This window comes from Aegilops tauschii, chromosome 4 (assembly GCF_002575655.3).
Source record: "Aegilops tauschii subsp. strangulata cultivar AL8/78 chromosome 4, Aet v6.0, whole genome shotgun sequence".
Classification (NCBI taxonomy): domain Eukaryota; kingdom Viridiplantae; phylum Streptophyta; class Magnoliopsida; order Poales; family Poaceae; genus Aegilops; species Aegilops tauschii.
Genome location: NC_053038.3, coordinates 28,989,604 through 29,004,766, shown reverse-complemented (window position 1 = coordinate 29,004,766; position 15,163 = coordinate 28,989,604). Strand labels below are relative to the sequence as shown.

The window sequence follows — 15,163 nt, the reverse complement described above, 5'->3', positions numbered from 1 at the left end:
ACAAATGTCTACAAACTTCATTTTTCGTTGGTTGATGTTGGTCTACCAAGCCTGAGTTGGTTTTTAATTCGTACTTATTTGTCCTTACACCAATCCATAAGAGTTAAGCTGGCGCCCGCACCATTACTAGTATAAATTGTGAGAATACAGAGTGAGGTATGAATGACGAATGACATCTTGGATTCTTAATTATTTTTGAAACCACACAGCACAAGGCCTCAATCTTAGTAAAAGAGGTATGCCCAATTACATTATTGCGGGGATATTGCACACGTGGTAGCCTGGTCAACAACCCAGTTCAAAAAATCAGGCAACAAACAAGAAAAGATAACAATAAATAAAAAATAATTTTATGAATTAAATCAAGAAAAAAACATATTTCCTAAAAAATGTATTTTGAAATCCAAGAGAAGATTGCATATTATAAATATTCCATAAACATATGATGCAAATTTTCTTTCAGTTTTTGTTTTACTTTTAATTCTGCTATCTACAAATTACCCTCTCTATAAAAAAATGTAGGACGTTTTTTTGTAGCCAACTACACCAAAAAGGTCTTATATTTCACTACAGAGGGAGTAAAAGTTAATAATTCCATTTCTAAGCTTACTAGAATGTTTAGTTTTATAATTTTTGTATGTTTTTCCTCGTATTTTTAGAATATTTATTCTTCTTTTCTTTTCTTTTTTTGGCCTTCCTCTAACCTTTTAGTTTTTTTATATGTATCGTATTTTCATGAGTTCTCTTATTTTGCGATGTACTGTCCTTTATTTATTTGTGCAAAACGTGGGTTGCCACTTGTGCTAGAAGACTGCTACAGCTCTACCGGTGTGACTTGATCGAGGGTTTAACAGTCTCATATTGAAGTTTATGAACCAAACATGGTATTAGTCGATAGTTGAGGGACGAAAGGTAATCTATTCTTATTTTACAGTGGTGTGGAATCAAAACATCTGTTTATACGTGATGCAAAACGCATCTAGTCGCAAAAGCTAAAACATCACCTATGTCTGAATTAGTGACTAAGTATTCCTAGGTCATCGCTAAACTAATTAGATGGGTTATGCCCTGCATACATGGCACTATACATGGCTAGCAAAACTGATCCTATGTGTATGTGCATGGCCCTGCCGCCTAACACGATCACGTATGCCGGCACTCCAACGACGGCGACGAGGCGTCGGCGACCAGCTTCCGAAGCGCGCATTTCGACGCTGCCACGTCCCTCCCGGCGACGAACGGGTGAGCAAGCAGCTCCGCGACGGACGACCTGTTGCGGTGGTCCTTGCTCAGGCATGCGGCGACGAACCCCCGGAGCTCCGGCGAGGCCGCGCCGTCGGGCAGCACGGGCGGCTCGCCGAAGCAGACGGCGCACATGAGCGCGGCCCAGCTCGGCCTCTGCCCGGCGGGGAGGAGCGGGTACCTGCCCATGAAGAGCTCAAGGAGTGTGACCCCCAGGCTCCACACGTCGGCGGCGTACGGGTCGTACTGCCCCCCGTGCGCCTCCGGGTCGAACCGCTCCGGGCTCATGTACGCGGAGGTGCCGGCGTACGACGCGCAGTGGTCACCGGCGCGGGCGAGCACCCTGGCGATGCCGAAGTCGGCGACCTTCACCTCCCCGGCCGTGCTGGCGAGGAGGTTCGCCGGCTTGATGTCGAGGTGCACGATGCGGCGGGCGTGGAGGTACGCCAGCCCCGACAGCGCCTGCGCGGCCACCTCCGCGAGCGCGGCCTCCGTGAACGCGCCGCGGCGGCTCCTGATGGAGTCGAGCGACCCGCCGTCAACCAGCTCGAGGAGCAGCGCGACGTCGCCGGAGGCCGCGGCGGGGAGCACGGAGTGGCACCGGACGACGAATGGCGAGGCGGTGCGGCTGAGGACGTCCGCCTCGGCGGCAGCGGCGGGGTCGCCGTAGTGCTGCACCTTGAGCGCGTAGAGCGCGCACGTCTCCCGGTGGCGCACCTTGTAGACGGTGCCGCCGTTCCCGCGGCCCAGGACGGCGAGCTTGTCGAAGTCGGCGAGGCGGAACTGGCTGGACAGCGCCGACGGGGTGGAGGCCTTGGTGGCCGTGGGGTTGGGGCGCCGGCCGAGGACGCCGAGCTCCTGGGCGGCGGCGCGGGACGGGACGGGCAGCGCGAGGTGCAGCTGCGGAAGCCTCTTCTCCCTGATCAGAGCCATGTGTCAGTCACCACCGTAGGCTGATGATCACCACCGTAGTGCTGCTGCTTTGGGGGTGTTGAAACTTGAAGCAGACTGGCAGCTCATTTATACGTGTGCTCTGCTCTGCTCGTATCTGTATCTATCTCTCTGTCTCTCCTGCTTTCAGCAAATCATAGTCGACCAGAGTGTGACTTGCAGAAGATTCTACTGTAGGAATGTTTGCTAGTAGAAAATACTACTAGAATAAAACCGCCTCGATCGCCCATCGGAGATTAACCAGCACTTTTTAATGAAGCGACATGGATGAATGTGACCTTGAAATTCAAAGGCAGGCGCCTGTAGTGCACTACGTAGCCATGTACTGTGGTGGGTGGCTAATCGGCATGCTACGTGGTAATTAAATGGAACACGATAGCGAGAGGGACGAGAGCTCAGTCGATCCATGTCGATCAAAGGGATCAACACCCGTCAGCAAGGGCTACTTCTAATGGTGATCGACTGCTATTACAAAATTATTAGAGTTCGGTTAAACGTGTTGTGCGACGTGTGTCATCAGGCGCCCCCATTGTTAGAACACAACACAGCACGCCATGGTCCGTTCATCTGCGCTGTTTTGATTTTCATTATTAACGCCTAATTCTGAGAACAAGCTGTCTGTTATGCCGCATTCTGTTGACATAAAAGGGCTGCCTCAATGAAAAGTTCAGCACTAATTGTACTAACCGAAATGCTAAAGAGTTCACATTTACTCTCGGATAAGCATGAAGGTGTCCCGATCGATGACGAGAAACATACTGCGTCGACTTGGGTGTACACGATTACTGCATGTGACGACCTTGTGCAAAATCCCTACTAGCAACCGAAGAATAAGTGAAAATTATGATCCGGAATATGGATATTATAGTCCAAGAGAAATTTACAGTTAAATCTTAAATTTAAAAAGGGGGGAATAAAGAGAGTACGGCGTTTTGGGAGCTCGTTTTTTGAAAAAATAAAATCTGCATTTTATGTTTCAACAAGTTCGGTGAAAAATTCCTAGGTGTAGATAATGTCGAGACCTACCACCATGAAAATTGTCAGTGCAAAATTCATTATATTTAGGGACGGAGGGAGTATAAGGGAGCAATTGCTAGCTGTCGTATGTAAATTGAATGTAACCAGTATTGTGTTCTAGATGAACAAAGCAAGACGAGGTCCATGCTAAACAGATCTTGGCAAGAAATTGCTAGGCATAACATAAACTAATACCTATATATGGTTCAGCTAGGCACCATACAACAATATGAGAAGGTAGAAACAATTACGGCTGTGAAAATATTAAGCACCGTGACCTCCAAAGATCACAGGAAGAAACCTCCTCAAAAATAGTATACACGTTCATGCATCGCCATGTACAGGATGTAATTTGAAGCTGCTGCTGCTAGGGCCTAGGAGGACTATTTGACTGAAACTAGAGCCTAGCTACTATGTATGATCCAGCAGACCAAATTAAGAACCTACTACTGCAGGCTCCATCACACCGGTTTCACAACCATAGCAGCGAGTGACCTATAGCTTGATTTACTTACACACAAATTTAACAAGCAATTTATGTCATCCAGTTTCTGATCGCAGAATGTGCATTAATTAGGACGGCACATCCCCCTCCCCGTCTTCTTCCTCTTCTTCCTCTTTTCTTCTTCTTCTTCACTGTGCAACACGTTCAGATTCTCAGCAATCTCCACGTCCAACATGGGGCTGAAGTAGACCAGGTCCATCCCTAGCATGCCATCCGCGCTGCGGGTTCCGCGGACGGTGATATCGTCCGGGATGTACTTGGCGTCATCTGGATACACGATTTTCCTCGCACTAATCACGCCATAGTAGCAACGGCCTATTAACAAGAAAATAAAAGCCCGGCATTCAGTAAAGAGACAGACAGAGCACACATTAATAAAACCAATTCCAATTCAAATCTACCACTAGTGCATGCAATGCAAGCATGACAAGGTCGTGCGGTGACCCAAAGTACTAACCAAGTGCTATCAGGAACTACTTACCCGCATTCGCATAGGTTAGAGGGCAGCAGAATTCTGGCTCCGGCTCACACGAGGATAACGAGAACTCAGCGTAGAAAAGCGTCCTCTGAAGCCTCAAATCACATGTGGCCGTGAAGTTCACATGGTAGCGAATATAACCGCCGGGGTAGTAGCCTTTGTGTCTTTCCTCCACACCCAAGATAGTATCAAGTTTATACTCTGATCCCTAAATACATCAAGCAAGAGTGTTGGTCAAAATTAATCAAGGTATAAAGGGAATACACTATACGTAGCAGCTAGCTAATGATGCATGGAAACCAAATTTAATACCTACCAAAAACTGTTGGGTCGTGTATTCCTTGAGCAACTGTTCAATCTTTGAACGGAGGCAGCTCCTCTCGTCCTCATAATCCGATCTCTCGTTTGACACCGCCCTCAATGCGCCCGCACAAAGTTCAGGAGCTTCCACAGTTTGAGCCCCGGATCTGTTTCTGTTCCATATGAGCGAAATACTTTGTGTCATGTCGTCGACTCGCAACACGGTACCACTAGTTTGAGCCTCGGTTATAAATGAGAGCAGCTTGCTTCGCGTATCGGGCATCAGCAGCAGCTGCTGGCGCAGTTCACCCAGCCCAAGGGGCCGAGTGTGTCCAGCGGCCTTGGCAGACTCATGGAAGGGGTTCTTTTCCGAACTCTCTGTCGATGATGGCAACATGCTAGCAATGTCGCATTTTGTACTGCAGAGGAGCTCCAGAGCACGAGCCGGCACCGAGAATTGGGGGCCGGCGAATGCGGCGAGCTCCATAAGGCCCTTGAGGGAGTGAACCTGTGCGCGGAGCAGACATAGGGGGTCCAGGACGTCATTGTACTCTACCATGTCCCTGCCTTCAGAAACTGGCAGATTGCAGCCACAGGTGTTGTACCAAATGGAGTTGACGATGATGTTGAAGATAGGGTCCATGCAGCCGTAGCAGTGGCCGGCCTTGAGGATGCTGCGCATGAGCGAGCCAGAGGGTGTGGGCAGCAACTTAAGCGCCTTGATGTACAAGTTGTGAATTATACCATGGAGGTACATCTTGAGAGACTCCATGTAATCGCATGCGTCGCCCCCGCCACATGGGGTCTTGAGATTGTGTTTCCGGGCATCTGCTATTGCTTTTCCCAGGCAATCTTGCAGCTTGCCAGGCAGGACTCCGGACTGCAACGACGAGATGGGAGTTCCATCCCAGCCCAAGGTGGTGGTGACGGTCCTGGCGTCCGCCGTAGTAGAGAACGATATAGTTTCTGAGCACCTAGCCTCCAGCATGTGACGGACATGGACAACAAGCCCTCTTTTGGTATGGATAATGCTAGCAGTACAGATTGGGCTCAACATCGTGTGTAGGATGCGGTGGGTTGCCCAGACATCCTCAACTGTGAGAGGGATACCTTGAGCATCAGCTGAAAACAGCTTCTTGAGAAGGGCAAAGTTGTCGTCTTGGAGCCGGATTGACATGAGGCGAGCCAAGGTGGTGGGCGAAGGGTGACCTGCTATGGTGGCTGCCGACTCAAGGGCGGCTTGGGTCCTATCAGATTCGGGCTCCAATGCTTCCTCGGCATATAGATCATGTTGGATGAGCATGACGGCGAGGAGGAGGTTGGCATCGGCCCTGTAGAGGTAGCGGACGGCCTGCTCCTTTTTGAGTCATCCGAAATACGCCATGAGGAAGGCGAGAAGACTCTGATGGGATCCTGATACAACCCGTCGCCAGCCGCCCAGACCGGGGATGGATCGTCTGGCGGTGGTGAGCACCCGTCGTTTGGATCTTCTTGTGGCGGGCGGAGACGGAGAGGTGGCGGGGGCGGGGGCGGCGTCTTTGGGGAGGAGGGCGAGGGTGTTGAGCATGATGTTGGAGACGGGGTCGAGGAGGCCGAGGCAGGAGCCGCCGCCATCGGTGGTGAGGAGGCGGAGGAGATCCGGCATGGCGTCGCAGGGCAACCGGCTGAACGCCTCCTCGTAGAAGCCGGCGATGAGCTTGTTGATGGCTTTGGGCAAATCCTGATCGGGCGCGTCCTGGGCGCGGCAGCTGCTGCTGTGCATGCACGAGATCAGGCCCCTCCCTAGGGGGCCAGAGCCGGCGGCAGAAGTGGATCCAAACGCCATCAGCTAGCGGCGATCTGCGAGCAGAGACGGCGAGAGTTGGCGGCGGCGGGTTGATGAAGGCCTTCTCCCGATCGACGAATAATATGGGTTACTCTTACCGATCCGTATTACGTTTGGAAACCGACCCATACTACTTTTCTTATTTGTTATACTACTTTTCTTATTTGTTATTAGGAAGCGATCCGTACGTATTGTGGCTACGCGCGTAGTAGGAGGCGCGCTCGATTTCGCACCAGATCCGATCCGACAGCAAACGACAAGTTTTTTTAAATAACCACATATATTTGATTAAACAAATGGATTACAAATACTAGTACACATGTGGTCATTACCAGACATACATAAATGTCTTGCAATATTGCATCAAAGATTTTGCAAGAACCAAAACTAAAATTTCAGTGCGACAGAACTTGTGCCACACCGAAACGTCGCCCGCCATCACCCACCACCGCCACCAAGGCAACGATGAAGAAAGGAATGAACTGCCGTCATACCCATATCTGGAGGAGCACCTTCACATAGAATGATGCTTTTCGAGCCAATGAACCGGACCGCCGCAAGTGACAAGACCGAGGCTTTGTGGTATGTCGGCCGGGGTTCTTCTCCGTGTCCGCTAGATTCCAGCGCCCCCAACTTCATCCGATGCGATCGAAGAAGAGGAACGCCGTTGCTTGCCGCCATCCATGCACCCCATTGCAAGACACCAAACACAACTGAGACGGTCAACGTCAATGCCACTTGGGAGAGTGGCGTGTGCCGACCATCAAACACAAATCTCACCTGATCTGAAGACTGACAAGAAGACCGAGCCACCTGCTCCCGGCGCCACCCATTAGAGTGCCACCGAGATGGGGGAAGAGCAAAAGCAGATTATTTCGACGCAGCACCGTCCCCACCATTGATGTAGCACCTCTGAAAGCAAATTGTGCCTATTCAATCTCCCCACCGGTGAGAAACTGCCGGGGTCCCCACCCGCTCATGCTGCTGGAGCGACAGGCGAAGAGGACGAGGACACACGGCGTTGCCGGTGTCGAGAGAAGCAACCAAAAATCGCCTCCCGATTGCCGCCTTGAAGCGGTTCCAGGAGATGAGCGCAACAAAACGACAAGCTTAGTGTCCCGGCGTGCGCGCTCTATTCCCTTTCGCGATCGATCCTGGCCTTGAGCGCTCCACATTTTGTGAGTTTGGCCCAGCCTTGGCCTGATACCTCACCTAGGCTCTATTCCTTTTCCACATTTTTTCTGTTGGGTTTATATTTTCATGTTCCGCCCATTCCCTTTCTGGGCGAGCGGTTTTTCAGGGATAGTAATGGCCGGGAAATCCCACTTTTAATTGAAATGAACTAACACTTTCACCTAAAATGAATTATTGTTTTCCCTCTTGCTAGGGTTTTGTTTTCTCCTGGGGTGATTCTTTCCGCCGCCGTCGAGACTGTCTTCCCCTACCTCCGCATCGCTTCCCCTGATCTCGTCTTTCGCCCTGGCGAGGCGGGGGAAGGTGGAGGGTTTAGGGCTGCATCAAGAAGGTCCGATCGTGTTTCAATCGGGCTAGGGATCAAGATGTCATCAAGAGGGACTTCAGGATTTGCTGTTGCAGGTCAAGTGGAGACCGAGTTAGTGGAGAGGATGATGAAGGAATTGGGGTTGAGAGAAGAGGATCTGGACGACGTGGTGTTTGACGAGAAGGAGGCGCCGCCAGAGGCGGCCTAGTGGATTGCTCTCGTTAGGGTTCACTGTGACAAAACCTATAGTCAATTCTGGTTTTACAAGAACATGAGGGCGGCATGGGTCTCGCACATGAAGCAAAATCCAAGCCTTTGGAGGACAACCTGTACACTGTCCAATTTTCCTATTTAAGAGATTGGGAGAGAGTCACCTAGAATGGGCCTTGGCACTTCAGAGGGGATGTGGTGATCATCAAGCCGTATGATGGGCTAGTTAAGCCTTCTACAGTTCACCTTGACACCATAGAAATCTAGGTCCAAATCCATGACATTCCAGATCTGTATACACATCTTGTGCCTTCTCTTGTGGCCAAAGTTGGGGAGGTGCTCTACGTCGAACCACAATCGCAGGATTTTTTTGGTAATTTTTATTGTGTTTGGATCAGGATCAATGTCACAAAGCCCCTCAAGAATGCAGTATCCATGATTCGTGATGGGAAGCGTCAAATATACCGAGTTAAGTATGAAAAAACTGCCTAATTGATGTGCTATTTGTGGCATGCTGGGTTAGTGCACGGGAACGGTATTCATCCACGGTCGGCTCTGGTTTTTAAAGATCTGATAGCAACATGGGCTATGAGGACCGGGCGTGGACCGGGCAACTGACGCAACCGTAGAGGCGGATGCTGAAAGTGCGTTACGTCGACTAGAGGGGGGTGAATAGCCTATTTTTATGAATTCTTCACTTAGGAATTTCGGGGTGAGGAAATTCCTAAGCGAAGAACGACTTGCAGCGGAATAAGTACTCAGGTATAAGCATAACAGGGCAACAACATAGTCATCATGATGAAATGAAAGATAAAACACAGAGTACAGAAGACGTAAACACAGGATAAGCTGAATGAAGACAAGCTGACTGAAGAAATAGGATTGAGGAATTAGAGAAAATCTTCAGTCAAAGTCTTCAAATAGTAATGATCAGGTTCATCAACGCATAACTGAGGAAATGAAAGGGTTGAGGAAATAGAACCAGTAGGCGTGGTGAAGACAATGATTTGGTAGACCAGTTCCAACTGCTGTGACAGTTATATGTCTGGTTGGAGCGGCTGGGTATTTAAACTCGAGGACACACAGTCCCGGACACACAGTCGTCACCGTATTCTCCTTGAGCTAAAATCACACAGACCTCGGCCAACAGTAGTGGTAAGTCTTCACAGGTGACTTCCAAACCTTCACAGACTAGGTCACTCAGCGATCCACAATTCCTCTTGGATGCTCAGACCATGACGCATAACCGTCTGGAGGATACACAGTCCTCAAAGGTAACAAGCGTCGGTTCCACACAGGAACAATCTCTTCAGTGATGCTCAATCACTTTCGGTTTGTAGGTTTGGGTTTTCCTCACTTGGTGATTTTCTCTCAAAGTCCTCGGAGGATGGGATTCTCCCAAATGACAAGTGTCAGTTTCTCTCGGAGCAGCCAACCAGCTAGTGGTTGTAGGGGGCGGCTATTTATAGCCTAGGGAGCAGCCCGACATGATAAGACATAAATGCCCTTAAAGGATATGACCGTTAGGTGGTAGGATATTTTGGACAGCTAACGCGTGGCACAGCAACGGCCGGATTTGAGGTTCGAATTCCTCAGGGCTATCATGATCCTCACTGTGTAGGCAATTCGCACTGGCGAATTCCTAAATCCTCAGTCAGAACAAATTCCTCAGAGACCAGAAGATCTTCGTCTCTGTCACTGAAGAAATTGACTGAACTGATATGAGATTTCCAATGGCTTCACTCGAAAGGATTGGGTAGGTGTAGGATTTTGAGATGAGCATCACTTGGAAATCAGTTTCCTTAGTATTACCTCGACCCCCTTTAACAGTACGGTGTTTCCTATGACTCAAAAAGAAGAGAATGAAACTACGAAAGCAAAAGTCTTCACGCTTCATAATCCTCGCATGAATATCCAAGTCTTCACGGTCACACCAATTTCTTCACTTTCAAAGTCTTCAGGAGAACCAAAGTCTTCAGCTGAAGACATTCATTTTTAGGGGTTGACTTTCACTGTAAATATAAAACTCCTCATTGACTTATAGAACATGTGTACACTCACAAACATATTAGTCCCTTAACCTATAAGTCTTCAATACACCAAAATCACTAAGGGGCACTAGATGCACTTACAATCTCCCCCTTTTTGGTGATTGATGACAATATAGGTTAAGTTTTCAACGGGGATAAACATATGAATTGAAAGTGCTCAATATTGAGGAATTTGATTGCAAGATATAGAAGAACTCCCCCTGAAGATGTGCATAGTGAGGAATTTGCTTTTGAAGCAATGCACATTTTAAGAGTAGAATCATGGAGATCTCCCCTTATATCTTGTAATTCATACACGCATTTAACATATCGAATGAAGAATTTGAAATGCATGATGAAATGTGGTGACTGATGTAATTCAGCATGCGTGCATAGCATATATGAGGAAATAGCATGCAGAAAGCAAGACAAGAGTATCAGGTCACCACCGGACTTAAGTTTACAACTCAATCAACAGACACTTCAGAAGAGCGAGAGTTGCAACTTAACAAAAAAACGCCCATATATAGATAGACCCGCTTGAAGACTAACTCAAATTTCTCCCCCTTTGTCATCAAATGACCAAAAGGGACGAAAAGTGAGGACTAACGCCCCTGAAGAATTTCATCGCGAAGTCGATGGAGGAGTGCCAGCGTTGTTGGAGTAGGGCCTGCGGCAGTGTCGTCCAAGTCTTCATTTTCATCAGTCTCGCGCGATGAGGAATATGAGCTGGGCACCAAAGGAGGAACTTCAACCTTCTTGAATTTCTTCGCCGGAGGCATAGATCAGCTGAAGTCCTGCTTGAAGCCCATCTTCTTGAGATCTTCATCACCGTAGAGATGAGTCAGAACAGCCCAGGTGCGATCAAAAACTTCATTGAGGTAGTAGTGGTTCTTCTTCACTAAATTGTATGTGGCAGTCATGTTGTCAAGAATAGCGCCAAACTGATGCTTGACCCATTTATGATTGCGATCCACCTTCTGATGAAGACCGAGGAGAAGCTCACGATCAGTCATCACCCTTGGAGCTATGGCTTGAGGACTTTGCTTTGAGGCATTGGCGGCAGAGTCATGAGTAGCAGAGTCATCATTGGTGGAATATGAGGCAGCTTTGCGGAACTGTCCATCCAATGGACGAATGCCCTCATCAATAATTGCAGTGGCCTTGCCCTTTTCATCAGTTGAGGAAAATGTCCACTTGAGGACTTCAGTAGGGGGCAAGTAACTGCCATGGTTGAGTGTGTCAGCTTTGTAGTTGAGTGAAGACCTTGATCTGAGGAATCTCATAATCTAGGGAGCGTAAGGCTTCAACTCAAAGGGAGACATTGCAACGTTTGCCAAAGTCCTCATGAAGAAGTCATGGTAGTTCACTGGAATACCATGCATTATATTGAATAGCAGATTCTTCATGATGCCAACAACTTCTTCATCATTCAAGTCGTGGCCTTTAATTGGACTCAGTGTCTTGGTTAGAATGTGGTATACAGTCCTAGGCACATATTGCAATTCCTTCAAAAGGAACTTTGTCCTTGAGGCTTGACCAGGCTTCAATGGCTTCATCAGGACTTGCATGAAGTGATCAGACAGTTCAGTTTCATTGTAGATAAGACGCGCACCTTCTGGGGAAGGACTGACAGGCATGGCATGAAGCAATTCAGTGGCCGGTGCTTTAAAGTGAGTATTTTCTGTCATCCAGTCCAACACCCAAGAGTTCACATCTTCAGCATTTCCAGTGATGTGAACGTCGCATAGAACTGAAGAATGAGTTCTTCATTCCAATCACAGATGTCAGTGCAGAAGTTGAGCAATCCAGCATCATGAATAACACTGAGGACTGGTGCGAAGCACGGCAGTGATTCCATATCAATATGAGGAATGTGCTCATGGTTGAAGACTTTGTCTTTGTTTAAAAGCACTGAGAATAGAAGTTTGCTTGGCTGGCAGTCCAGAAACGCTTCCTTCTCAGACGAGCAGAGTCATAAGGATTGTAGTCAGTGAAGAACACATGCTCATTGAGGAAGGCATCAGCCTTGAATTTTGGAGTCTTGGAGAATGGATTCTTCGGCTTTGGCTGAGGAGTATCAGTCAGTTGCAGCACAACCTCAGGAATATCAATCCCTGGAGCTGCAGGCTAAGGAATTTCAGCTTCTGCTTCAGTAGCAGCCTGGGTCTCCAATTCATCAGCAGCTTTGTCATCAGCACTAGTGGCTGGAATTTCTTCATGAATGGAAGGGGCAATATGAATTTCATCAGAGCCCATCTGAACTTCTGTAGAGACTGGGACTAAGGAATTTGTTGAAGCGGTGTGAACAGAGGAGAGTTGGGGTGCTGACTGTCCCAAAAATCATCGTTCATCACATGTGTGGTGCTCCCAATGTCCACATCTTCATCCTCTTCCATTTCTTCAATGCCGGTCTCTTCAGCTGTGAACAGAGGCGTTGGCGATGATACCTGGGGAGTTGAAGTGATAACATCAACTTCAATTTCTTCATCCATCTGCTCTGTGGAAGCAGCAGAAGGATTTCAGCAGATTCATCAGGAATCTCATAATCTTCACCAAAAGGAATAATTTCCTTTGATGGCATGCTTGAGAGAGGAACAACATCAATAGGATTCTCAAGAGAGCTGGTCAAAATCTTCGCCTTCTTAGGTGCAGAAGATTCTGAGGAAGCAGATGCTTTCCTTTTCTTCAGAGCAGCACACTCCACAGCCTTTGTTTTCTTCACTTCAAGAGCAGAAGGAATAACTGGGCTTGGTGTTGGTGCAGGTGGAGCAGAGGAAATTGGATCAATTTCTTCAGGAACAACTGATGCAGTTGGCCTGTCTTGTACAGCTTCTTCAGGCGCAGCTTCAGATGCTTCAGCTTACCTGACTTGTTCTTCAGGCGCAACACTAGTGGTTGCCCTGGCAGTTTCTTCAGCGGCTGGTATTTCTTCAGCCCTGGTGCTTGCAGTTTCATCAGCAGCCTGATTTTCATCAGCGGTGCTGGCATGTTCTTCAGTTGGCTGAGCAGATGCTTCAGCCGAGGGAATCTCAATGTGCGATGGATCAGCAACATTGGAAGTGAATTTCTTCACCATTTTGACGAATCTGACCTTGGCTCCCAGCCATTCTGCATTATAGGCGTCAAATTCATCACTGAGCTTCTTGATCTCAGTTTGCATTGCAATGAGTTGCTCAGGCGATAACCACAGAACGTTATCCTTCAGATAGCGCTGCTTCTTGTACTGGGCTTTCTTCGTAGTTCTGGCTTGATCATATTTCCACTTTTCTTCAGCAATGAACGTCGTCAACATGTGACTTTGTCCAGGAGTGAGATCTAGCTCAGGCAAAGGAGTGTTCGGGTCTTTGTACCAGAGGTCTATGAAATCCAGGATCTTCTTTGGATCCAATAGAAGAGGCACAACACTTCCCTTGGCTCTAGCGGCCCTTTGCTGTCTATCTTTGATGATATCAGCTAATTCATCATCATCAGCCTCATCATCAGATGGTACTTGAAAGGCAACTTGTTTCTTGTGAGGACTTGGTCTAGTGCCTCGTCCTGCAGTGGCCTTAGTCTTCAGCGAAGTTGGGCTCTTTGAAGACAGATGAGGAACTGAAGAACTTGCAGAAGCTCCTGAGGCAATTGAGATGCCTATGGTCCTTTGGCAAGTGGCGAGATGCAGAGGTGCCGAGGACTTTGCCAGAGGAGCTGAGGGTTTTGATGACCGAGGAACTAGTGCAGCTTGAGGAACTGGGGTAGCTTGAGGAATTTGCCTTGATGGCACAGAGGAGCTTGGCCGTGAGGGCATTGCTGAGGAACTTGGCTATGAGGGCATTGCTGAGGAAGTTGGTTTTCGAGCAGGCTTCTTGGGCATAGCCTTCTTGCTCGTTGTGGCCTCAGCAGCGGCAGCAGCAGAATCTTCATTGAATTTCTTCACTGCTTCTTTGGCCTGCTTGGCCAACTTGGCTTGCCGCTTGGCCATTCATCAGCATAATCCTCACCATGTTTAAGGCTTGTTGGATCAGCTCTTTGGCCAGGTGCCAACGGAGGTCTTGAGCATGGAGGGTGAAGAGCGAATTTCTTCATATATTTAGGAGTAACATATCTATACTCCCTCCATTCCCGTGCCCATCTTCGTTCAATCCTTTGTATGCGCACTTTGCGCTCATTCTTGGTTTCTTTCCCGTGAGTTACCTCATCAGGCGTGCAGTACCCTGTGTAAATGTTATCAGGGATCTCAAACGCTATGTTGACTTCCAGTTTCTTTCCTCCTTTCTGAGGTCTTTTACCATCTGCCATTTTCTTCAACTGAGGAATTTGAACAATAGAGTTCTCTGAGGAAGTATGCTGCTTTTCTTTGAGGAACGCTGCAAATGAGTTAAGTTGATGAGAACCTAGTGATTCAGCAGCAGCCATGTGTACCTGTGAACAGAGTATAGGTGCGAAGAATTTGGAGAGGTCATATGCGTTCTCAAAAGTTTTTGCAAAACTGAACAAGTTTGAGGAAATTGACCAGATGTGTCTTGAAGAATTTCACTAAGCGCTCTTTGACTTAGGTTCCAGAGTTGTGCAGATTGTGAGATTCACACAATTGAGGAATCATGAAAACGTCACTTAGAGAAATAGATCAAGAACAGAAGATTGTGCTAGGTGTTTAGAGTGTGGAAGTTGAAGAATAAACACCTTTTGAAGATTTGATGAAAATCATCAGTAGTAACAAAGGCAGTAAAAGTAACTTTTAATTACCCTTGATGAAGAACACGACGAACTGGGAATGTAGATTGAGAAGTTCGTCTGTCCAGATCTTCCACGCCCTAACTTGGCAGAGGAAGACGGCTATAGCGGCGGTGGAGAGAAGATGTCCGCGGCCGGCGTGAGTACGACGGCGACGAGGTCGAGGCAGTGAAGCTCTTCCTCACCAGCGACGATGAAGGTAGCGGCGGCACTAGGGCTTGAGAGCTCGAGCGAGGGGAGTGAGATCGAGCGGGGTAAATGCAGTCTGAGGAGGGTGAGGGGTATTTATAGCCGCAGTGAAAAACCGCTCGCCCGAGGAAAATGGACGAACGTGCCCCTGACCCTTCTCATCCTAGCGACATGTGTCACCCACGTACAGTGTGGTGGA

General features: G+C 48.2%; 1 protein-coding gene across 1 annotated transcript; it reads right to left on the bottom strand.

The window, feature by feature from the left end:
- Nucleotides 1-1,143: 1,143 nt before the first annotated feature.
- LOC109779340 (mitogen-activated protein kinase kinase 9-like) lies at nt 1,144-2,175 on the bottom strand. Its single transcript, XM_020337956.1, has one exon. It carries the CDS (start codon nt 2,173-2,175, stop codon nt 1,144-1,146), a length of 1,032 nt encoding a protein of 343 aa, XP_020193545.1.
- Nucleotides 2,176-15,163: the final 12,988 nt, after the last annotated feature.

Coding starts and splice junctions, on each gene's coding strand:
- LOC109779340 (XM_020337956.1), bottom strand. CDS start 2,175: ATGGCTCTGATCAGGGAGAAGAGGCTTCCGCAGCTGCACCTCGCGCTG.